Genomic DNA, 26,682 nt, shown 5'->3' on the forward strand with positions numbered 1-26,682 from the left:
AGCCCCTTGACCTCCAGCTGTAACATTCTCCATAGCCACGCTCTGGGAAAGGACCAGGGCTTTCTATGGAGGCCAGTGATGATAACATCATTATTTGATCTCACTCAGCTCTCCAGGTCCACTATCTTCTACTTCTCCTCTGCTTTCTTGGTCTGTAGCTTCACCAACTCAACATACATGATGAAGTTGTTTTTTTTTTCTGGCTGTTAGCGATCACCTGCTAGCCTAGCTTAGCAGCTGGTTTGTTTGTCTCAAAGATTAGGTCATGCTTCTGGCCATGTTCTTGGGGTTGTTTAAAGACACTGAAACGTATATTTCTGAGCAAGGAGCGATGTCCGCCAGCCGTTGACGTCCCACACAAAATGGCGAATCACATGCTCAAAAGTTGTGGCTTTCAAAAGGCTCGCATTGCTATAAATAACACAAAAAACACACAAAAGTACCAATGAAACAGTAATGCTTCACTACCAATTAATCAAAATATATCCAAATGTCAAAGTGTTACACTTCCCCTTTAATGCAGACATTTCTGGCATGGTGCATGGTTGAAACATACTATTTAGATCCCATGATATATAAATAGATACTTTAGTAAATGGAAAAAGGCATTTTCTTTACACGTTTCCATTCCTTACATGGGACATTGGATGCTTCAATACCTGATTCACCCTCCTTTGCCTTCCTCTTGTTCTTATCTACCATCTAACTGTGTTTTAAATGAAAGCAAACAGGTCTCGCTTTGTTTCCTCAAATATTTGCCATCCAGTGACTGCCATGAAACAAGTTTCTATTTCAGGCGAGACAAAGAAAATCCCGAAGGCAACGGTTTCACAGGTCATTGAGGCCCCAACGTCTGCTTGAGTTTGTCTGTTTTACAGTTTCTTCAAACCAAATATGATTATCCCTCAGTCCCAAATATGTCTACAATCTATTCAGGCTCTGTCTGTCGCGGGTCTTGGCTCAGGCTTAACTGAGGCTGTGGTCGTCAATCCATTTGAAGTGGTCAAAGTCAGTCTCCAGGCCAACAGGGATTCCTTTAAAGAGGTAGAGTGAAATGAAATACCTTTAAAGGAACGGTAAAGTGCACTTCTTCATGAGAAGCCTCTCTGACACGTCCGTTTCATGCCAAAACAGCAACCCTCGTCTTTTGCCCAAGCGAGACGCATAATCAAGTCGGATGGCTTTGGACTGAAGGGCCTGAATAAAGGACTAACATCAACACTTGGACGCCATGGAGTTTTCAACATGATCTACTTTGGTTTCTACTTCAACGTGAAGGATTCTTTCCCCTCCAGCCCGGTAATATGCCAACTGAAATCTTCCTCTACATTCTGACCTGTTTGTTTTGAGTTTTTTTTCCTAAATCAGGTGACTAAAACGCCACACTAGCTTTCCACTGGTGACTACACGTGGATTTTGACAACCTGAGGCTGTGTGATAGACATGTATATAATTATTTAGCCATTGGGGAAGTAGGAAACAATAATCAGCGAGGAGCTTTTAAGATCAGTCCCAGCTAATACTTCGCATGTTTGCTCTTCATAACATCCTCATGGTTTCAGATTACACATCCGGCAGGTCCTGATGGCCTAAACAAAAGTTAATTTTGTTTAATGGAAACGTTACCATACGCTGGTTCCACGTGTACATACTAGAGCATTAGATTAACTCCGATGAACTAATTGGAAGCAGACAACAGTGTTATTCCCAAGAGGCGGTTACAGTGAGAGACAAGGTTTGGCTATATTTTAGCATTTGTTGAGTCAGAGATGATATACGGACATCCTTCATATGTGACTATTCTGTTGGGTTTTTCTGTTTACTGTCTTCATTAGAATAGGATATGATCATGTGATTCAGTATCTAGACGGGTATCATCAGCATATAGTGTAGATGGAGCATTTAGTGGCATTTCTTCACTGCACTTTGTCAGCAATGTGAGAGACGACCTTGCAACCCAAACGTGTCTGTAGTCAAATTCTGACCACCGAGGTTGTGCTTGCCTCGAGATGACATTTGAATATCCCAGCTGAGGCAGATAGCACACTGCCATCATTCACCAGCGAATGTGTAAGGAGATGTTTGCTTTAGGCTGTTAGGAAGTGGGTCGATGGGTGTACTTAGGCTGCGGCTATGTTACACACTTCCTCACATCCCGCTTGAAAAAAAAAAAAAAAAACCTGAAAAAGTGGGATTAGCTGTTGATTTACCACGGCTCTCAGGGTGTCCAGTCGCTTGAGAAAGGCCCGGACCAGTGAGGCTTCTGTCATTTGTAAAGATATCCTGGCCAATTAGCTGTCAGAGCTCTCTGAGTCTGGCCCTCTTTGGTACAGTAATACCCCTGTGCCGAGTCACAGCCCAATTACCCAAATTGTCCCCATATGCCTCCCCAGTCTGTCTGCATGAACCCTGTTTATAAATCCTCTGTCTTGGCTCCCCCAAAAAACATGTGCTTCTGTTCTGCCAATCAGAATGCTGCACCACAGTCAGGAAGTACTAATTTACCCCCCGCTACCATAAAATGATCAGGGCTTTTATGCTAGCTTTGCAATCATATGCACAAGTCCACTCATGCTCGCGCTCACTTTCACTGCTTCCACTTCCTGTGCTTGTTTTTTTTGGTTATTGATTATCCAGTTCTTTGGAACCAAATGTAACGCTTTAGTTTCTGGTAGCAGACACATTTGTAAAGTACATCATGTTGACCCATTAGAACAGATTGACAACTTCTTCTAAAGTGGGGGCCACAAAAAATGAATTACTGATTCGAGGGCCATGTTACCAACATTTATGCCAGCATTTAGAATAATGACCAATGAGTGTTATTACAGTAAAGATTGAAGGGCTTTTGTTTTTATTTTGTAATTTCGTGTGTTTTGTTGTTCTTTTTGTGTGTTTTGAGATTCATTTTGTGTATTTTTTGTGGTTCTGTGTGTTTTGGAACAATTTTGTGGATTATTTTTGTTTAGTGTGTTTTTGTTGTTGATTTAGGTAATTTTGGACTGTATTTTTGTTATAGCCTTGTGTGTTTTTGGATTCATTTATTTGTATTTTGTGTATTTTTCTACATATTTCAGTTGTTTGTGCATATGTAATCATCTTGTCAATTTATGTCTTTTTCCGTATTTTGAGTGTTTTTGGAGTCATTTTCTCTATTTATATTGTTATTTTGTGTGTTTTTGTCTTTTTTTGGACTTTGGTTGTTGTTTAATTTTGTTGTTTGTGTGTTTTTAGAGTCATTTTTTGTGTTTTTGAAGTCATTTTGTAAATTCTTCAATTTTATGTTTTTGTTGTTGTTTTGTGTATTTTTGGAGGCATTTAAGTTTTTTTGTTTTAGATTTTTTCAGTTATTTTTTCAAACATTTGTATTCATCATTTGTGTTTTTAGAATAAACGTATGTCCTTCTGCTGTTTCGTAATTTTTTTTCTGTGATTTCCTGTGTTTTTGGAGTCATTTTGTGTGCTTACTTTGGGGGCTACCAGTTTACCATTGCCAGTTGCAACAGTTTTTTTTTTCTTCTGCTATTCATAACTTTCTTTTCTTTTAAAGGATCCTACACTTGAGTTTCTGAGGAAATTTGCAATCGGTCTAACATCTGGGACCATCTCCTCCTGTGTGAACATTCCCTTTGACGTCGCCAAGAGCCGCATCCAGGGCCCACAGCCAGTGCCGGGAGAGATCAAGTATCGCACCTGCTTCCAGACCATGGCGCTGGTGTACCGCGAGGAGGGGTATGCAATATGCACACAGACGGGAGGGTGGGGAGGAGGGAATGTGTGGGGGGATTCTGGAGGAACCACTTGATGCACTGTCACTAATACATCCAGGAATAATTAAACCACTTTGTGTGTTTTTCTAGCAATTGATAATTGGTTCGCCGCCAAGCTAGCTGTCAGGGATGACGAATGCAGCAACGGCAGCGGGTTTGATTACGAGGGGAGAATTTCCGATTCTATCTATAGAGGAAGTGCATGAGCAGTTTAATGTACAGCTGCAGTTCCCTTAGACTCTGGCATATGTTCCCCTAAAGCAGTGTTTCTCAAATGGGGGTACGCCACGGCACTGCAGGGGTACATGAGAGAGAGAGAGGAAAATAAACAAATGAAAGCATTACAAATATGGGGTTTGATAATGTTTATGTTTAGTTAAAAATGACAATCATACTAATAATTACCAGCAACTCACAAAATGACAACAAAAACACACAGAATAAAAGAAAAATATACTGAATAATAAAAAGAACAAACACTAACAGAGAAAAATACTTACTATTTGAAGCAAAACACAAAACGTGACCAAAAACACACACTGAGAGAGAATAACTCAAACAATACAACAACACACAAAAGCGACAACAATAACACACCAAATAAGATTAAAAAAAAAGCATATATTGAATAAGAAGAAGAACAGACAAAAACAAAATACACAAAATTACACCAAAATAATGCACAGAATGATGATAGAAATAGTCTTAGGGCTGCACAATTAATCCAATTTTAATCGTTATCGCGATTTTGGTTACCACGATTAAATTAAGCTGATAGACGGCAATATTTACATTTAATAGTGCATTTATTCAGTTAACCTTTGGTACATTTTAATTTCTTGGGTTAATTTTTTGTAATTATAATTCAATTGTAAAGCTTAATAATGCACTGTAAACTAAACACATATTGTTTGTTTAAAAGTAGTGTAATAAAAACAGATTTTTTTCTCCCTAATATGACAAATAATTGTGATTACTGTGAAGATTGATCAAAATAATCATGACTATCATTTTAGCCATATCTGTTTCATATTTGTATTATTATCTATCTTACGTTGCTTTTTACTACTGTAATGTGTTTGTATCTAATCCTTATTTTTAACAGTCTTTTACTTAATTATTCACTTATTTAACATTTATTCTTTTATTTGTGATACTTTCTTGAGCGGCTGTAACAAAAGCAAGTTCCCCCCTGGTTCTGATAATCGTGCAGCCCTATTAGAACAGGAAGTGAAAATACAAGGGTCAGTCTTGGTCCCACATCAGGTGGGAGATGACTGTCAAATGTAAATGAAAGAAACATTGGAAATAAATCTCTTCAGGAGGCACTAAATACTGTTTTATTCCACTTATTTACAAAATAAGGTTCTTTAAAACAGTGATTCTCAACTGGTGGGTCGGGACCTAAAAGTGGGTCACGGACCAGCACTGGGTGGGTCGCGGACAGCTGGTCAAAAATAAATAAGTACTGACAGTAATGTCTGTCATGTTGGACTTGAAAGAAACTTTATATATATATATATATATATATTTATGTTTTAAAAAAGATTATGTATGTGTGTTTTCAAGAGCTATTTTTGAAAAACTAAACCTGGTCTGAAGCATTTAAAAAAAAAAAAAAAAAAAAGGTGTTGCAAAATGTGGGTCCCAGGGTGAAACCAGTTGAGAACCCCTGCTTTAAAATGTGTTATGACTCATTCCTTCCATCATTTTGCTCTATAGTTGTTTTTTCATAGTATTCTGTTGGATAACGGGGGAACTTGGGGTTCAGAAATAAGAGAAAAGGGGTGCTTGTTTGAGAACCACTGCTTTAAAGTGTGATACATTTAGTCTATGGTGCAATAGCGGTAAATATATATATGTATATACCCGACTGTTGGAATGACAGCTGTAAATGGAGGCTTCAAGAAAAGATGAATGTTATGTTAGTGATTGCCGCGGGCGTTCCACTACCCTACCCCCCCATGAGACAAGGCCCAGCGACATGTTTGTAGTTAGTGGTTGCAGTAAGAATAGCAGTGGAACATTGTTGTCGCAGGGTGCCACATCCAGTCCCCTGCCCTAACACAACACAGTCCCAGCTAATTAGTGGTCCCTATGGGAGACGTCGTTAAGCAGAGCCTAACGAGCCGCGCGGCGCTCCACGGGTCAATCTAATCAGACACAGGGCCAAGGAGGAAGTGGGTCGAGCCTTATTAACGCCATCAGTAGCGGGGGCAGGGAGCGGGACAGGGAGCACGAGGCACAGGCCGCCAGCCACTGATCAGCTTGAATGCATTAAGCAGCAGGTACTCGGACACTTTAGACCTGAAAGGGGTGATAGACAGACTGACTGACAGACAGACAGACAGACAGACAGGCAGACGCATGCATGAAAAGGAGCCCAGTAAGGGAAAAACATGGCAAATAAATGAAGAGAATTCATAGTTTTCAGGGTTAGAATACATCATTATGGAAATTGTCCATTTTAGAACAAAAGCCGTTGTGACAATAACAGACGGCTGTAGTTGTCACACAGTCTGGGTTGATTAAAAGGTTTTAATAAAGTGTTTGTGGTTTTCCTCTAATTTTAGCTTCAGTCATAATGTTTTTTATAGAGGCTGATTCATCTTTCAGATTTATTACTTTTTGTTATTAAAAAAAATATCTGAATATCCTCACAAACAAACAAAATCTATAAATATTAGAAAAGCGACATGAGGTTTTTTTTTTTGCCAGAATATTTGAACCTGTTTGTCTATACATGTATGTGTTTATATACATATATGTAGATTAAAAAAGAAAAGAAAGTTAACAGTTGTATAGGATGTCTGCACTTTAAATGTGTATTTGATGTGAATATACATATAAGCATTTTGTTTCGTCAGCTGTACATTGTCGATGCTTTTCAAAAAAATTATTAAAAAAAGAAGAAAAAAAAAAGAAATGTACAGTGTTTTAATTTCCCAATAATACTCGTCTGATTTCAGGTTCATTTTGTAATGTGAATATTTCACTTGTCATCCACATTTTTCAGATATCTGGCTCTGTACAAAGGACTGGTTCCTAAGATAATGAGGCTTGGACCAGGTAAGAACAACACTTCCTTATGCAGACACTGACTTTATGGTGTATTTTTAACACATTTTTAAGTCTTTTTCAAAAAGTCTAATTCTCAGTATTGGATGGAAGTCAGTGTGTAACAGTGTCTCAAATAAAGTATATTTTTCAGGCATATTAATCTGCAGTTCTTTTAGTGCAGTGTTTCTCAAATGGGGGTGCGTGTACCCCTAGGGGTACGCAATGGCACTACTACAGGGGGAACTTGAGAGAGAGTAAAATTAATAAATAAAGTGTCAGTCTTGGTCCCATAAAAAACTATAGAAATACCTTTATTCAGGAGCCACAAGATCAGTGTTTTTCAACCTTGGGGTCTGGACCCTATGTGGGGTCACCTGGACTTTAAATTGGTTTGCCTGGAATATCTGACAAAGTCAAATTGATTTTTGAATTTTATTTAATTATTTTTCTTTTTTTTTTAATTAATTAAAACAACACAATCTTAAACAACTGTAATTCTATACTTTCACTTATAAATATAAATCTAGTTCAACTAAAATGCAGTAAAAATATATAAATATCTGGGGTGAAACATGATCAAAACTAATTCTAGAAAAAAAAGAAGATGTCTTTGGGGGTCGCCAGAAATTCTTGATATTAAAATGGGGTCACGATGTTTTTCGATAGTTTTCTAAGGGAGAACCACTGTTTTAGTATATTTGATGACAAAAAATGACTCAATAATAGCATATATGTGTTGGAATTTAAAATGAGAAATAAAACTGCTATAAATGTGTGTCCATTCACTACTCTGAACTCAAATCTAAAAATCTATCTATTAGTGAGTCATTGTTTTTTGGTTGTTGGTGTGTGACTGTGTGTTATGATGTGTTTCAGGTGGAGCAGTGATGTTGTTGGTCTATGAATATGTGTCTGAATGGCTGAAGAATAACTGGTGACCTGCAGGAAAACAGAGCTGGAGACTCACATTGGTGCCTTTTTAATCATCTTTTTATCAGTATTGTTACATAGGGTTTACATCCGTGTAAAATATGGATTTTAAAGATTTTTTTTTTTTTTTTTTTTAAAGCTTTAGTATACGTACAGTAGCTGCTCTCATGCCAAATACAGAACTGAATTTCTTTTTTATGCAAGTCCATTACACAAAACTTGAATAGAGCTGAATAGTGTCAGTTATCAGTCAGTCCTTAAAATGAAGACAGTGTTGCTCCTGTAATTTCAAATCTATCAAATAAGGGATTTATGATTTCTAAAAAGAATGTAGTTTCTAATCTGGAAAAGAGGTTCCCAGACATACTATACTCAGAATATGTCTAGGATTAAGCTTACATTCAAATTTAGTGACGAGCATCACTATTTTTGGCTATTTTAAATTGATTCATTTTTAAAATATGAATCCAAACATGAATAAATACTGTACATCCCAGAGATTGATTCTGTTCTAGCTTTAATATGAAAATGACACTATCAAAGATGCACATTTGGCCTTAAATACTGCACACTGTGAAGCTTTATGTCCGTATGCACACATGCATAACTGATTATGTTCTATGACTCATTAACGTGTGTGTGTGTGTGTGCGTTCTATGATCACACATGTAATGTTCAGTCTTGTACGGTTTCTGCAGCAATAAAACTGATGTTTCTCAGGCTCGTCTCCAGTTGTTTTTCCTTTGTTTCGTTTTTGCATGACGTGTTTTTGTGCTTTAGCTCAACTGGAGTTTTACAACACCGTTGGGTTCCCGTCATTTCTTCTTCAAAACAGGCCCATGTAATAACTGACTGCTTGCACAAATGTTTCCACACTGTGTTTGTCTTCAGTGGATGAGTTCTTGTTTTTTTTTTTTGGTTCTTTCTCCAGCTTGGCTCTGATATAAAGGTATCACCTTGCTCCACTTCACTACTTCATCACCCTCCTCCTCCTCCTTGTCACTCTCCCGTCTGAGCTTTATGTTGTTTGAAACCTGTCAACCGTAGACACGTGTCAGCCAACCAAGTGTCAGTCTTCTCTTTCTCTGCGGCAAAGAGGCAGCGCCTCAACATACTTTCAGCCCGAGTTAAAACAACAAGCTGGAGAGTTTTCAAACATGCCTGCAGGAACTCTTCTCATAATGGTATCTCATCATATCATATCATATCATCATTTTATCTTAAAGTGCTCAATAACCTTATGTTTGTTTCAGCTTTGACAGATCTGTATTCTTGTAGCTATGGCAACAAAACAAAGCCTTCTTTACCTGAAAGTAATGGATTACAAGTACTCGTGTTACAGCTGTAATTGAGTGGGTACTTTATGGGTAATAATTTTACTTGTACTTAAGTACTTTTTCGACACACAACCGTTACTGAGTAAATGATTATTATTTGTGTTAAAGAGATCAACAGTAGGGGTGTACTGGCCAACTGGCATATCGTGCATCGTCCCAGTGGGCCGACGAGCGAGTTGACGCATATATAGTAAAAATGGTTCAAAAGTGGCTAAAACGTTGCATGAAAAGAGTGAAAAGGGACTAAAATCAGCCAAAAGCAGTTAAGAGTAACCGGAAAATGGGCAAATAAAAAGGAATGTAATGGCAAAGGGTAGCTTTGATGAGCAAAATGTGGCAAACAATAGTGAAAAAAGGCAAAAATGTTAAACAAAAGGAGGGAAAATGTAAGGGGAAAAGGAACCAAGTGGTATTTATTGGGCAAAAGTTAGCTTATTTGGATGAAAAGTGGACAAAAATAAAAAGAAAATAAAGGACATTAATTGAATAAAGGTCTTCAAAAGAACTTGCAAAAATTGACAAAAAAGCAAATAGATAAAAAGGGATTAAAAAGTTTCCCCCTTTTAGGGTTTTCTGGAGGAATAATAATCACAAAAATGAATACATAAAGAGCCACGTGTTGAGCATTATTAACTTAATAATGGCTTCTGTGTCCTCTGGGTTCTGGTCTGGGCAGAAAATGACTGAATTTGTGTCCTAGTCCACCCCTGACTAACGCTCATTGTGTGACTACATAAACTGAAATGACCAGACAACAACCGAACGCATCACATCATAGCCGACCAATCAGATTTCAGAGTTCATAAATGTAGCTATACTTAAAGTCTGAGGATTTGTGGAAAATAAATTCAGTTCCAATTGAATATGGGTAATTGAAAGCATAATTGTAATTGAAAAATGTAATTGACCCCAACCATGAAGCTGACCAACGTTTCACAACAAAAACAGAAAATATTACGATTCTCAAAAATTCTATAAAAATTGTCAAATATAGAATTTAACGCAAAACTGGGGAACCATATTACAGTTCTACACATATGTAGTTAAAAAGGTATTAAATATGTTACATTTTATTTTATACAGATGCCTTTGTGGAAAATAAATGAAGTTCCAATTGTGCAAGATTTGGTTTTTCCCTTTTTAAGTTTATACATGAGATGTTATGAATGATTTATGGGTGAAAGTAACAAACAGAGGTGAAAATAATGGATTACTAAGTACTCATGTTACTGTAATTGAGTTACTTTTATGGGTACTTGTACTTTTTTGAGTATATTTCTAAATCAGTAATTTTACTTGTACTTAAGTAGTGAACCGTGACAAGATTTATTACCAAAAATAAACGTGGGGGGTGAAAGTAACTACAGTAACTTTTACTTTAAGTACTATTTCATTGAGCTACTTTTTACTTGTACTTGTACTTGAGTACAATTTAAATCCAGTAACATTATTTATACTTAAGCAGGATATATCAGTACCCGTGCGAGTCATAAATCTTCAACAGGAACATGGACAACATTCTTGGCGTGTATCTTCATTGGGACGTTTCACTCTAACAATCAAGGGCAGGGCACTCTGTCTGTCTGTGCCAATACAAATTTGCACTTAAATAATACTTTACACATACATGTTCAAGACATCCAGCCATGCAATCTGACACTATGTCACAGCACCAGATGGGATTTCTCACCAAACACGATACTAATTTCTTTCTTCTTCTTCTTCTGTGTGCTCAACGTTGTTGTTTCAGCACATTAAGAAAACACTGTCGGTTGTCAGCTGCTTGGAGAAAAAAAAATGGTGGAAAAAAAAAAAAAAAGCCTAATGAGAAGAAAGTGCGCACGTCAAGTGGTGTATTATTCAGCTGGTGTTACTCTCTGCTCAGTGTTACTCTGTCTTGTTCCTGATTGCATGCAGGGAAATAAAGATAACCATATGACACTGAAGTCAGACCCAACGTAATTAATCATAAACACGTGTCCAGTGCTTTAAAACGATGCCATTTCGAGGCCTCGCCTCCATCTAAAGCTAACCAGCGTCACTTATAATTGTAATCGCGTAATAATAATTACAATTATGGCATAATTATAATTTTAAAAAATCTGTTGCTGTCATAATTAAATTGTAATTGAGTTTAGATGATTGGCTTTGTAATTGGAATTGCCATAAAAAAATTATATAAAACTCATCATATACATAATTTATTAAAATGTAATGCAGGTCACATATGTAGTTAACAGTTATTAAAATATGTTTCATATCAAGCTTTCCCACATTTTATCATTTAAAAAAAAAAAATGCAATCGAGGGGTATATTGACACGAGAAAGACTCACACCATAAATATTAAAACCTATATTTTTATGTATTAGAAAGCTTAATAAGGTAAACAATAGGAAATAAATAAATAATAAAGCCTTCCCACATTTTATCATTTAAAAATAATCAAATATAGGGCTATACTGAGACAAAAAAAAGGCTCAGACGCCAACACCATAAATATATTAAAACCTATATTTTCATTGATTATGAAGCCTAACAAAGTAACAAAATAGATAGGAAAGAAATTAGATGATAAATAATTGTTTTTAGTGTGTTTTACAGCTAATTTAGGACCCGTTAGCATTAGAGATGCTAACAGAAAGCTAACACAGGCTCAGTAATTGTGATTCATTGTAGTTGAACTTTAGTAATTGAGAACAAAATTGTTTAACATCACATTAAAAAGGTCGACTATTCCCCACCCCTTCCATTTTCCTACCCTGACTCCCTCTTCCCTGTTCCCTCCCCCATCACTTAGGCGTAACACTGCCCTCTCTTTTTATATTCTCCCTTTAATAAAATGTTTCTTACCCTTCCCTTAGGGAGGGATGGTGATGGTCACAATTATGCCAAAAAATTAATTCATTTATTTGATTGCAATAACAAAACATCGTAAAAAGATTTCACTATATGTAAGTGTTGCCCTTCAACAGCATATGCAGACAAAGTAAAAAAAAAAAAAAAAAGACCATCTGATGATGAAAAAAATAATTGAAATTTGATTGTAATTGAGAAAAAATGCTCATGTCACTGTAATCATAATTAAATATGGGTAATTAAAAGCGTAATTGCAACCGAAAAATGTGATTGACCCCAATCCTGAAGCTGACCAACGTTCCACAACAAAAACAGAAAGTATTAAGACTCTCAGACATGGTGTTTGAAACGCTGGTGTCAATTAGAGACGACCACATTTCATTTCTCTGTGAGTCAGAAGGAGACGGAGTGAAGTTTGTGTCGCTGAGTTAAAAGGAAAAAGCCTTTTGACCTTGTTGTGTGCAGGCTGAGGTTAGTGGAACAAGCCTCTCGTGCCACTGGGAGAGTTATTTTCTGTCTGAGATGAATGGTGGATGGTAGAAATGATAGCTGTGAGGCCTGAGCTGCTACTGCTGCCAGTGTATGATCATCACGCCCCTGTGATGTGGTTCACGTACGGTCAGAGACAGGAAAAAAATGACGATCACCGAGCAACGGTCCGTGACCACTGGATACAGGGATAGAGAGTGATTTCCAAGTCAAATCAGCTCCTGCATTGGGACAGGGACTGTTGACACACAGGCTGTGGAGTTGTTTATGTGGTAACACAGGAAGTAGAAAAAAAAACACAACTCCTAAGCTTTTTCCAAACAGAGAGTGTTGTTGTGTGAAAGGAAAGAGCTGCAGGTGAGAGGCTAAAAGGTGTCCAGGAGTCTGGTTTCCACTGCAGTGCAGGGGCTAGACGAGGCTTGTTCCACTGACACATCATTTATTACCGTGCAGCTTTTCTACTCGAGAAAAAACTCCAGTGAAGTATTTTTACATCATGTAGCAAACATGTCGGGAGTTTTTTTTTTTTCAGACGCCACAGTGTGGTTTTTCCTCCAGTCGACTCTTTGTGGCAATAGGGTCACATGGTGTCTGATGACCTTCAGACAGCAGACCAATGAAAATGTTTGGAGGCCAAATCCGCCCCGCCAGAGCTCTCTATTTGGATTTTGTTTAAAATGAAAATGATTAAGAAAACATATTATCACTGGATGGTTCAGTTGCTAATATTTCTGTTCTTCTAAGTCCACAAATTAAATGATTTCAGCTTCGATTTCTCCACATTTGTCACCAGACTGCAGGCTGAACCAGGGGTGGACTGGCCGTCTGACATGAGCCATCAGATGGTTTATGTGGGGCGGTGCAAGTTTCTTCATTTTCTGAATTCACTCCAATACAAGTCATGAAAATGTAATCACCGGTGGCAAAAAAAAAAAAAAAAAATTTTAAAAAAAAAGAGTGAATAGAGACCACAGTGGGCAAAAAAGCATTAGAGAGTGACCAAATAATTGGGCAAAAAAAAAAAAAGAGGAAACAGGTGATATGTAATGGCAAAGGGTAGCTTAAATATGCAAAATGTGGCAAATTTTAGTGAACAAGGTAAAAAAAAAAAAGGGAAAGAAGTGTTATTTATTGGGCATAAGTTAGTATTTTTGGATGAAAGGTCACAAAAATGGTCAAAGAAAGGACAAAAATTGAATAAAAGTGTCAAAAAGACAATGAAAATGGACAAAAAATAGGAAAACAGGGAGATTTATTATTGGCAAAATGAAGCTAAAATCTGGAGAAAAAAAAAGTGTCAAAACATTTTTAAAAGGGACAAAAATGTGACAACGGAAGTTGCAAAAAAAGTGAAAGAAAATAGGTAAGAAGGGGCTAAAAAGTTTGTGGTTTTCTGGGGGAATAATAATTAAAATGAAGACATATGTTGAGTATCACTGACTTAATAACTGATTCTACATGGTTTCCAGTGGGCTGGTCTGGACAGATAATGAGACCTGATTACACAGCACAATATGCACAACTGTAACATCACATTGCACTCTCACCTAAAATTAGTCCACTCTTCCCCACCCCTTCCATTGTCCTACCCTGACTCCCTCTTCCCTGTTCCCTCTCACCTAGAGGCATAACACTGACATCTCCTTTTATATCCTCCCTTTAATGAAGTGTTTCTCGCTTCTTTAGGGGATGGTCACAATTATGCAATAAAATAAATTAATTTATTTAATTGCAATAATAAAACATGTATTGCTGTCGTGAAAAGATTGCACTTTTTGTAGTGTTGACCTTCACCAGCATGTGCAGACAAGGTAAAAAATATATACTGTATATATTATCTGACAAATGGAAGTCTGCAATATTTCTATGCTCATTATTTAAGGATTTCATCACAAATCGTTGGTATAACTAATTTTTTCCTCAAAACTGACTATTTCACACACAGTCCTGTAGAAATCCCTACCATTAACTTCTTTTTTTTAATGATGCAAATTCAACAATCCTTAAGGTCAAATATAGACATTAATATGATTGGGTTATGCTTTAGGATGTTCTAAGAAGTCAATCACACATATTGTTCAAAGTTGAGAGCAAATTAGGGCAAAATAAAAATCTGATTGCATTTTTTCCCTCAAAGAAATTTATATTTTTCTGGTTCGGCCCAGTAGCCCACCTAACATGGGCTGTACATTTATTCATTTTTATTCATCTATTTTTGATTTATTTTATTTTTTGGGAAGAAATTTATTTTTTAAAAATGGAAAACATAAGACAATCTTTGACAGACATTTTTTTTTAAAATCCCAACAAGTTCAATAAAAATTGTCCTTGCATTGATTTTTTTTTATACTTTATTTCAATGTGTCACAGTTTATTTTAAAAGTCAATGCATTTTCCTTAAAATGTCTGAAGTTAACTGTAGGAAATCTTTACACCATGCACTTAAATTGCAGGTTTATTTTTAATGGAATCAGGGAAAAAAAAAAAGTTTCAATAAATGTAATGAGGTGAGAATGAATGTATCATCTGGACTGCTTTTTAATGAGCTACGGTTGTAAAAAAAAAAAAACAAAAAACAAAAAAAACATTATTTTTCCACAAAGCGTTTTTTTAACGCACGACCTTGGAGAGAATGGTGATAGAAAGTGCTGAGCCTTGTAGGGGTGAGTATGAAAAACAGTTTCCTGCTCATGTAAAACAGGTCGGGAGGTCACGATATAAACCCAGAGTCAGCGTTTAGCTGCTTTAAACTGTCAATTGTGTGTCAGGATTGGTGTCAATTATATTTGTAATTTCACAACTGTTCAGATAATTGATTTGTAATTGTAATTGGCATGGAAATTCTATAAAAAGAAACTGTCAGTTACAATTTAATTCAACACAATAAAACTGTGGAGCCATGTTACACTTCTCTGGCTCACACATACGTAGTTAATTATTAAAATATGTTTCATATCAACTTTTCTTACTACCCGTCACTTTTTGTCCGGATCATTTTACTATTTAGAAAAAATAAAATAACAATTGCATGATATATAACATTTTTGCTGTATTTTACAGCTGATTTAAGACCAAACTGATCCATTATCATAAGAGATGCTAACAGGAAGCTAAGTTAAGTTGTCATGAGATTATTGATTTCAAGCTCTATAATTGTGTTCAATTGTAATTTAACTTTAGTATTTGCAATTGACTTTCAGTAGGATAATAATTGTAATTTTAATTATAATTGGGGGAAAATGCCAGTTACCGTAATCATAATTGAGTTGTAATTCAACATTGACATTTAAAGACATAAAATGAACTTCATTGACCCCAACCCTGTAATGTGTGTCGAGTCTAAATTCCGTGAAAAAAGCGAGGAATCTATAAATGCACAAAAAAAGGCCAAACATTTTAATAAGATACATTCAATTTCATTGTGCAACATTTGTCAATTGTTATTGCTCTACAGACTCCAACATTAGACCGATAATGCCAATTTAGTCTACATGAGCGTGCTGGAGGTGTCCATACTTTGCATAAATTGCACTTCATTCAACGTACTCTTAATCCAATAAATAAAGCTTCTCTGCAGCTCTTACATGGGCTGGAGAAGTGGTGAAAACGTCGCCCCATTGGACAATGACTTTTATCAAACAATAACCAACAACAACCACAAAAAAGCAAAGGACACATGGGAAAAAATAGCACATAATAAGCACCCTGAAACACTAACAATGTGTTTCCCCTTTTCTTTAGATTGCATATTCAAAAAACTAAGCCCACCGTCACATGCAGACGTGTGCAGTAGGGCTGGGCAATATGGACCAAAACTCATATTTCGAAATTTTTTTCACAAAATGGCGAAATATACGATATAAATCCGATCATTTGAATTCAAATTAAGTAAAAAAAAATAAATAAAAAATGTCATTACAGTTTTTCACTTTTTATTTCTAAAGTTTCAACAAAGTACAGTTATACTTTGAACGTGTTTCCAGTGAACAATAATGATACATTTCCATATGGAAATATCTGGAAAATCCTCAGTATGAAAGAGTAAAAACTTTTTTATAATAATTTTGTGGGTTTTTCTAAATTCAGGTGTTTTTATTGTACTATTTAGATGTTTTCTCATTTCCAAGGGAAATGAAAACACAGCTGCCGACACATTTACTAACAAACAGCTGATCAATATGTTCCACTTTAGTCTTTTTCTCCTCTCAGGGACAGCACGTGTGAGTGAGTTCTAGTGTGTGTCTATAGTGTTCTATATCAGTGGCTCTGAAACTTTTTGGTCCTCCCTTTGTCTGACGACAGCATTTTGCTTAGAAAACTATTTAAAAACAACTATAGAGCATAATGATGGAATGAAGAAGTGATTACACACATTTTAAAGAATCTCATTTTATACATTTTTGGGTCATGACCCTATTTTGATATTAAGAATTTCTGGGGACTCCCAAAGACATCTTTTTTTTTTTTTTTTTTTTTTTAATCTAGAATTAGTTATTGAGATTATTAAACCCAAATTTTTTTATTTTTACTGCATAGATTCATATATAACAAAGTGAAAGTATAGAAATACAGATGTTTGATTGTGTGCTGTTTTATTAGATTTTTTTTTTTTTTTCAAGAAATTTCAAAAAAATTCAGGGACCCCACATGGGGTCTCAATCCCAAGGTTGAAAAACACTGATCTAGTGGCTCCTGGATAGATTTATTTCTATATTTTTTATAATTTCCAGTCATCTCACACTTGGACCAAGACTGACACTTTATTTGTTAATTTTCCACTCTCTCTCCCAAGTACTCTAGTACTCTCCATCACGTACCCCCATTTGAGAAACACTGGGTTAGATAAATGTCTGGGTTAGGACGCACTCAGTGATTATCTAACTGTGATTTTTCTGGAAAGTAATAAAAGCAGCGACACTAAAACAAGTATTTTAATTTGAAATAATATATATATATATATATCTCAATATAGGCGATTTTGTAATTTTCTATACCACCAAAATAGAAACCTGGATATATCTTAAATCTGGATATATTGCCCAGCCCTAGTGTGCAGTGCAGTGAAGAATCTGAGAGGAGTTGTTGATAGACGGCTGCAGTCCTGCATGAATACCTGTGCTGCCACTTCTTACATGTTACAGATTAGCTGGTTCCTGGTGCGTTTCAGTCAGACTGTGTAGCTGAGAGGCAGGGTGAGCCCCACAAACATGAGTCCTGGGAGCCCAGTCCTTCAAGGAGCCACGGGGGACGGACTCCAGTCGCTCACACCCCCCCACCCCGGGTGGCTTTCCGTCCGTCCGCCCGCCGTAAGTGCGTGGGGCCGCTGCTTTCACAGCGCTGAGGCGGCGACGGAGTGGAAGGCGTCACGGTTGGCTGTCAGGCTGTTGAAGGCCAGCGGGCTGGCAAAGTCACAGCTGTGGGGAGATAGAGCACTGCCACTGGCTGGCTGCCATGTGGGTCCGGTCACATAGGCCGACGTGGTGGCGCTGTACCCCGTGTAGTGTGACGCTGGGGTGGGTGGGTGGTAGGGAGGCATGCTGGGCGCTGTGACATAGCTGCTCACTGTGGGCAATCCATTCTGCGTCTACGGAAGAACACAAGAGACATTTACCGTTAAAACGCATTAAAGTTCATCACTGAGCTTTTATTTTATATATGGATTAATATAATCAGAACATTAGCCAATCCACTGAGAACTATCTTAGTGTACATATATATATATATAAATAATGCAGCATTATCTTTCCTCTTCCTCTCTGTATTGTGTACAGGCCCATGTGTGTGTATATATATTTAATAATATGTTTATTTATCTAATACTGCTGAAACACTGCAAATAAAGGTCATCTTATATTATCTTATTAGAGACAAACCTATTTATCGGCCGATTTTAGCTATTACCAATTAATTGTCGGGCTCTAATATGTAACTGATGTATAAACATTTTTATTTTTTTTTGCTGTGTGGAAATTCTGTGCTGTGCTTTGTGTATAATAATCTGACACTTTAGAATCAGCAGTAATCATGGCAACATTACAAAATACACTGAAATGACAAGTTCTTTTTTTACCGTCACATTTTAGCTTATTTGAAGCATCCATGTTTACAGTTTGAGATTTAAACAATTTTATTTATATATTATTCCATAATTATCTGTGGCTTTACAGTCCTTATGTTGACAGTGTTACATTTATTGTGTTATTTAAAGTTTATTATTTTGAATTGGTAGTTTATTTTTGTCTTGAATCATAGTTTGGGTATTATAAGTGTTGTTATACTGTGTTGATATATATCCTTTGTGTATTATTATTTTTGCACTATTATCTTGTATTTTTGCACTATTATATTTTTGCACTATTATCTTGTGTTTTTGCACTATTACCTTGTGTTTTTCTGCACTATTACCTTGTGTTTTTGCACTATTATCTCATGTTTTTGCACTATTACCTTGTGTTTTTCTGCACTATTACCTTGTGTTTTTGCACTATTATCTCATGTTTTTGCACTATTACCTTGTGTTTTTCTGCACTATTATCTTATTTTTTCTGCACTATTATATTTTTCACTATTATCTTATGTTTTTGTACAATTATCTTGTGTTTTTGCACTATTACCTGGTGTTTTTCTGCATTATTACCTTGTGTTTTTGCACTATAATCTCATGTTTTTGCACTAATACCTTATGTTTTTGCACTATTACCTTGTGTTTTTCTGCACTATTATCTTATTTTTTCTGCACTATTATATTTTTCACTATTATCTTATGTTTTTGTACAATTATCTTGTGTTTTTGCACTATTACCTGGTGTTTTTCTGCATTATTACCTTGTGTTTTTGCACTATAATCTCATGTTTTTGCACTAATACCTTATGTTTTTGCACTATTACCTTGTGTTTTTCTGCACTATTATCTTATTTTTTCTGCACTATTATATTTTGCACTATTATCTTATGTTTTTGTACAATTACCTTGTGTTTTTGCACAATTATCTTGTGTTAATATTTATTTTTACTATCTGCTCTTGTATTATTATGTTGCTGAAAAAGTGATTTTCTCCTCTGTGGATCAATAAAAGATTCTATCTATTCCATTTCATATATCCGCTTATATATATATATAAATCCTTTATCGGTTGAGCTCTAAAATTAATTAATTTTCTCAAGAACAAAAAGCAAAAAACCCCCTTTATTTTATCACACCAAAGGCGTCCTACTGGAGGGAAGCTATATCTGTAGCCATAACTGCAAACTGCTCACATCATTTTTATCCAACAAATTAGATGAAAATACAATATATATCCTTAGATTATATTTGTCTTTAATATTTAGATAATTTAACAATTGACATTAAACAAACTGTTGTCTGTTATTTGGTAAAAGGAGCTACGCACGCACGCACGCGCGCGCGCGCGCACACACACACACACACACACACACACACACACACACACACACACACACACACACACACACACACACACACACACACACACACACACACACACACACACACACACACACACACACACACACACACACACACACACTGCAGTGGAAACATGCAAAAAGAAACTATGTTTAAGAAAGTGAAAGGGGTGCTGGGTAAATTACCTGAACCCTAACTTCACAGCCACCACATAAAAATCCCATTTTCCCAATTTTGATGAAAGTATGAATGATCAATTATGTGCTCTTGTGCCCCTGGAACAGATTAAGGAAAGTTTAAAGGCGTACATGCATGATCGCCCTGTCACTGTTTTCTAGTGGTAAGTGGTCATTGCTCTCTCCGTGTTGATATACTGAGCCCAGACGATGGGAGACAGGCTGCTCGGGGACTGCCACAAAACAGATGTCATGATAGATTGAGAATGAAAAGGCAGGAGGAGGGGAAATATGATAGAGAATATACGGCATGAATGGGCTTTGCTTCTCTGGCACAACGACAGGACCAAACATGAGGAATTCACCCAAAACTATTTGAGCAGGGAGGCCCAATTCTGGTTCCTGGGTGGTCCGGGACCTGAGAGTTATTTCTACAATTGAGACCTTTTCTGATCCTTAAACATATTTTCACGACTTGCCCTGAATGACGGAGACTGAGTGGCTCTCTAAAGCACATCTTAAAAATGATCCTGTAAACTGGCATTTGTGGTGATTATAAACATACAAATATACAGAAAAAGGATGTGTGTGTGTGTGTGTGTGTGTGTGTGTGTTTGCATGCATGGGCCTGTGGGTGTCTGATGGATGTCTTTCCCTCACTCTCAGACACACATACATATATTTTAGTCAGTGCTATAAAGACTTCCCCTTGTGTTAAAGGTACGCACGTATATACTGCAATCACAAATGTCTTATTCTGCATAACAGCTACATGTAGAATACACTAACAACAACAACAACAACAACAACAACAACAACGAAAAGCTTTAGCAGGAAAATGCAATCCATCATTGCATGACCGTATACGTTTACGGCACCACTTTGACACAAAGTACACAACTTAACCAGGTTTACAAATATGTGCATGTATTTACTTTTCTTATTTGATGATTATACTAATTCATACTAAACTGTTTTTTTTTTTTTGTTTTTGTTTTTTTTAATGGGGACACATACATTAATTTTCTTTGTGGCATGACAACATATAAAGGACACGTTATAGATAATGACAAATCTGAATTGGAAAATGTCATCCATCATGCAAAAAGCCAATATAATTTATATATATATTTTAATATAGACGTATGCTATAATTCTTATTCTCGGTCATAAGCAGTAGACTGTGGGGTAGATTTTCAATCATATTATTATTGATTTAATGTTTTTACTGATTTTTAAACTGCCTAAATGTTTTCTGTTGCACTTTTTAATCATGTAAAAACATTGAATTGTCTTGTGTATGAAATGTGATTTACAAATATTTTTACCTTGCCTTAAATGAGCTGTAAATTAAAAAAAATAAAAATAAAAAAATAAATATTTTGTAAAAGTAAAGATCGATATATAATCACGTGTTTGGGTTGTATGTGTCGCCTCCAAACCAGCGCACAGAGGAAACCATTAAATTAAATTAAATTAAATTAAATTAAATCTCTTTAAATGAAAGGATGCTCAACTTCCTGCAAAAACTAATATTAAAAGATTCCCGTGGGTACCAACCAGCTTTGACCTTCAAACCGCCCGTGTGCAACATATTTAAACCATTCAGGCCTATTTTAGAGAAAAAAATGTGCTTGTATTTGGTTTTATAAAATCGCATTTTTTTTTCTTAAATAAACTTCAAGAAAATTAATTAAGTTGGCTTTATTGTCCTAAATAGTCTTAAATTTAGGTTTAAAAATTATTTGAAGTGTTATTTTTAATTTGTGAATAAAGAAATTTTTAAAATAACATAGAATTAATTTTAAAAAATAAAATCCATATTTAATGGCTTTTCTGTGCATGCGCGTCGTTTTGTCACCATCGAATGAAGTAGTTTCAGGGTTAAAATCAGTCTCCACATTGTTTTAGTGACTGCGCCTGCTTGGATATTATTCGTTTTTATACAATTATGAATATATCTATACGTCATTTATAGACGAAATAACGTATCGGTGCTTTAAAAAACGGAGCTTTTCTAAAGATGCGACCCCCCGTGAACCGTCCTGCGCAACAGTGATCTGCGCACGTTTTGCGTAATGAGCGTGAAATCTCCCCTGTGACGGAAAACATCACCGTAGATCCTGTTCAAGCATGCGTGGAATTTGTGTGTGTGTGTGTGTGTGTGTGTGTGTCACACAGGAGGATCAACAACTACTTGAAATTGTAGTAAAAAAAAAAAAAAAAGAGCCATTGTTGCATTGATCACAACAGTCTTTAAGCAGAAAAATATGTCAAGAAAAAGATTATTATGATTATTATTATTTTTTATTATTAATAATAATAATAATAATAATAATAATAATAATAATAATAATAATAATAATAATAATAATAATAATAATTGCGATTTTGGTGCATACATTTAAATATTTTATTTTCATACGTCTAAATCCGCCTATTCCACTTTAAAATTATTTTAAATATTGCTGCAGAAATCAATCTTTGTATATATATATATATATATATATATATATATATATATATTTAAAGCTGAGTAAAACTGTAATTATCCCTGTAAATGTAATTTAACGACTGGAGCCAATTTGGACAACAGGGTTATTACAAACATCATTAATAAGGTGCGACGTGTGTGTGCGTGTGTGCGTGTGTGTGTGTGTGTGTGTGTGTGTGTGTGTGTTCTATTTTTAATACAATGACAATGGAGCTATTAAATTGCATACAGTCATTTTGGAAAAAGCCCGATGCACTTCAGCTCGCTGAATTACACAGTAATCATTCATAAAGCACAGGCCAGGGGAGTGTGGTCTGAAGCTAAAGTGAAGCCAAAATAATAATGAAATAAGATTTCATACAAGAACAATGCACTGCTGATTTCCAGCCAACAGATGGACAGCATTAGGATGGTTAAAAAAAAAACAAAACTCCCACAATAATATTTGTCGAAATTTCCAGAATAAAATAAATTATTCATGATGTATTTATTCTTATTCTAACAATGTCAGCCTTAATATTTTTAATTAAATACAAACTGTCTTTTCCAACTGCAATACAATAAAGCGTTTTTTTGTTGTTTTTTTGTTTTTTTTTAAAGAAAAGAGAAACTTTTTTATTATTATTATTATTATTATTATGATAATTATTATTATTATTATTTACCTGTGCGTATTTTGCCTCAGGCTCTAAATGCGGTTTATCCATGCCATTGACTAGCGGAGAGCTTGATGGTGGGAAATTAGTCCTGTTTATAGCGCTCCATTCTTCTAGTTTGGTGCTGGAAAAAGGTGGACAGTCACTAACTGGGCAGAAGAGAAACAAAGAAGAAAAGAGTGGAATCAGGGAGGGGTTTTGTTTGTTTGTTTGTTTGTGTTTTGGTTAAAAGAGTCCGCTTCATTCATCCATCAGCCGCAGGTGAGTGAATGAGAGAAAAAGCCTGTGACATCTTGCGCTGGAGTAATTTCTCATTTTACGCACGAATGTCTAAAACACCCCTGTGCGTAAAAGTATTTTTGTAACACGCTTTTACAAAAAAAAAAGAAAAAAAAAAAAAAATCATATATATATATATTTATTTATATTTATATATCACTATTTCACCTTTTAACAAATATAATAAGAAATTTAAAACATTGAGAATAAAATTAAAGTCTTACTTTGTAAGATTTTATTGTTATTAAAAAGTATATACTCAAAGTTGTGACAGATTACATAAGAAAAGTGAAATAGTCTCGCGTGTTTTTACTTTCCGTACCCTTAAAGCGTTCGAATAAAATGAGGCTAAATATTTATGTTTTTACTTGAAGATCAGATGAAACGTGAGGCCCAGCCGAGGAGCGGTTTCATGTGAGGCGACTCTTTGGTGGTGGGCCGGGGACATTTTCAACCCACCAAATTCTCCTCCTGTCGCCGACAAATTCAATTTGGGCTACTTTAACCGTCTCCTTCTGTTGTGCGTAATGGATATTATGTTTAGCAAACCCCGATGTTTAAAGTCGGGAAAGCAACAACAGCAGGACCGAGTGGAGACGTTTAAACAAAGCTCATGTAAAATGTACATTTTGCTCCAACCTCTGCGTCTTATTTGTTTTAAGTTGTGCGATCTCTATACATTTCTCTTGAAAATATTGCAGATATTGTCATGCGTAGATCCTTAATCCAAATGGAGATCATCATCTACCGTGCGTAAAAACTTAATCCAAATAGAGATTCTCATCTATCGTGCGTCAAACCTTCCTCCAAATGCCTTCTCATCATTCAGCGTCGTTTAAAAAAGCGCCAGTTGTTCCTCGTAGACACAGCCACTGCATTACAGCGGTTGTCTTGCTAAGGTTTGAATCCTGACAGCAATCCTTCTCATTTCCCTTCAGCTGAGGAAATCCCTCTCATAGCACCGAGCCGACCATTAACACTGATTTATGCCGGATCCTGTTTCACTGTTTCCAAAACAGTTGCGGTCTCGGTGAGCACGGGAAACTATGTGGGCCTACCTGCATGTGGCCTACATGGATAAACACAACGCATGCAGCAGAGAACTTTACTCAAACGTTGCAGCGCCACTTATTTTGATACACTCCATCTTCCAGTTTCCATTTAAATATACTCGCTATTTAGTTATTACTGAAAATCAGGCTGCATGCACCATCTGTTTCTAAGCTAACTGTGCAATCGGTCATCAGTATTCACTCATGTCATAGTATTTAGCCTTTCTCACCCCACAGAGGCCCTTTAACTTTGTAATTTCTTGGGACCAACAACAACAACAAAAAAAAAAAAAACGCTCCTGAACATAGAAACTAACGCCAGATCTATTTAACACAAAGTCACAGTAAAGTAAGTAAGTCATGTAAAGCCTTTTAAAAGTAAGTTAGTTATGTGGTGTGGAATAAACATGTACCCGCCCCCTTTGTGTGGACATGCTTACTTTGTTGCTCTGTAATGGACCGTATCCCCAGAATATCAGTGACCGAGTGCGATGAGGGCCATATCCTGTGCATGGCCATGTGTCCGGGGAGGGAGTGCATACCCGGGGGGGTGGGCACTTTGGAAGCCGGGTATGAGTACAAGTGGTTGTAGGGTAACGTTGGTTGATGGGGTGGTGGATGGGGCGCCTGTTTGCTAGACTCGTACTGGCTTTGCTGGGTCAGATTCCCGATCTTGTTCCGGAGGATCCGGCTAATGGAGCTGACGGAGGGGAGGTTGAACTTGTCGCAGACCCCGTCAGCGAGTAGCCTGTCCCGGATCTCCCACGCAAAAATCCCCGGGTCCCTCTGCTTGTATGTCCGTATGTGTTTGACCACTGTGGGCGTGGTGACCCGAGGTTTGCTGCCTCCGATGGCCCCCGGGAGGATGGAGCCCGTTTCGTTGTAGCGGGCCAGGATTTTACTGACGCAGCCGTGGGAGACCCGCAGTTGTCGGCTAATGTCACAGGGTCGAATCCCGAGCTGGGCCAGCTCTACGATCCGGAGCCGGATGGCGTTAGGGAGCGGCCTGCCATTCACGAAAACACCGCCGAGCTGGTTCACCTCACCGAAGGCTGGTTCTATGGAGTCCAACACACACACAGAGGAAAGCACAATGATTGATGGAACACACACACACACACACACACAACCATCATTTAAATAGAATTAAGCCAAAAACACAACGTATTTATTTAAGTTCTTAACAGTTTTTTTTTTTATTATTATTATTATTTTTTATTATTATTATTTCATTGTGAGGCTTGAGCTAATGATAATTCAGCCCATGCTACCACATAATGATAAACAGTCACTACTAAAACCACACGTATTGCAATTATAAGTTCACGTGCATACCAGGTGTGAGTGAAGCTCGCGTGCATATTTGTCTAATATGATTGAAACTGTTTGTTTCTGTTTGAAGTGAGCCGACACACACACACACACACTCATAGACAGACACAGTTTTATTTGTACCTCACAGTCGCACATTCATCCCTTCAAACGCATTTTAATGCAACTCACCCATCGCGTTCAAGCTGTAAAAGAACAACACGGTGTCCGGTTCGTGCCTCCCGCGTGGGTTCCGCTCCGCGTCCAGCGTGTCCACAGTCCAACACTCCGCGTCTAGTGCGATAAAGTCAAAGAACAAGAGGAACCAAAGTGTCCGTGTGTGTTTCCTGGCGCTGCTGGAGACAGACTTTACGTTTCAATTTAGCCAAACGCTAAAAGGCGGGGCATCTGAAGTTTCTTCTCCGCAACGATTGGTCCGTTATTCCATATCCACGTCGGAGATGTCACAGAGCTGAGCTGCTATTGGTTGGAACAAGTTTGACATGACAGGAGCCCCTCCCTCCCCCTCCACTCAAAGCCCCGCCCACCCTGCGCTCCCATCACACGGTTAAACAGAGGTCTGTTGGTCACAGATGTGAGTCCCAACAGTTTGGTGGAATATCAAGACTTTGAATCTGATCTTTACTCTATTAAACATGATGTGGTTGATGGATACTACGATAAGTAAATAATAATAATAATAATAATAATAATAATAATAATAATAATAATAATAATAATAATAATAATAATAATAATAATAATAATAATAATAATAATAATAATAATAACATGTTTTATAAAAACAAACAAAATGTGCAGATTTCACCCTTTCAATTAGCTT

At 36.6% G+C, this 26,682-nt stretch overlaps 2 protein-coding genes across 3 annotated transcripts in view; one reads left to right on the forward strand and one right to left on the reverse strand.

Annotated features, from left to right (window-relative positions):
* slc25a21 (solute carrier family 25 member 21) overlaps window positions 1-8,480 on the forward strand; it is a 126,987-nt gene extending 118,507 nt beyond the window's left edge. For both annotated transcript variants that reach the window (XM_028438562.1, XM_028438563.1), the window contains 5 exons: window positions 937-1,044; window positions 1,135-1,299; window positions 3,551-3,732; window positions 6,787-6,839; window positions 7,707-8,480. In XM_028438562.1, coding sequence (XP_028294363.1) covers window positions 937-1,044; window positions 1,135-1,299; window positions 3,551-3,732; window positions 6,787-6,839; window positions 7,707-7,768 — 570 coding nt within the window. In that variant the 3' untranslated portion in view covers window positions 7,769-8,480. The remainder of the gene's footprint in view (window positions 1-936; window positions 1,045-1,134; window positions 1,300-3,550; window positions 3,733-6,786; window positions 6,840-7,706) is intronic.
* Window positions 8,481-17,219: 8,739 nt separating this feature from the next.
* Window positions 17,220-26,201, reverse strand: pax9 (paired box 9). Its single transcript, XM_028437849.1, has 4 exons — window positions 26,031-26,201; window positions 24,968-25,585; window positions 23,206-23,345; window positions 17,220-18,028 (listed from the first exon to the last, which is right to left on the reverse strand). The coding sequence occupies exons 1-4, from the start codon at window positions 26,032-26,034 to the stop codon at window positions 17,774-17,776; spliced, it is 1,017 nt and encodes a 338-aa protein (XP_028293650.1). The 5' UTR covers window positions 26,035-26,201; the 3' UTR covers window positions 17,220-17,773.
* Between the last annotated feature and the right edge of the window lie 481 nt (window positions 26,202-26,682).

Source organism: Gouania willdenowi, chromosome 22, assembly GCF_900634775.1.
Source record: "Gouania willdenowi chromosome 22, fGouWil2.1, whole genome shotgun sequence".
In the NCBI taxonomy this organism is placed as follows: Eukaryota; Metazoa; Chordata; class Actinopteri; order Blenniiformes; family Gobiesocidae; genus Gouania; species Gouania willdenowi.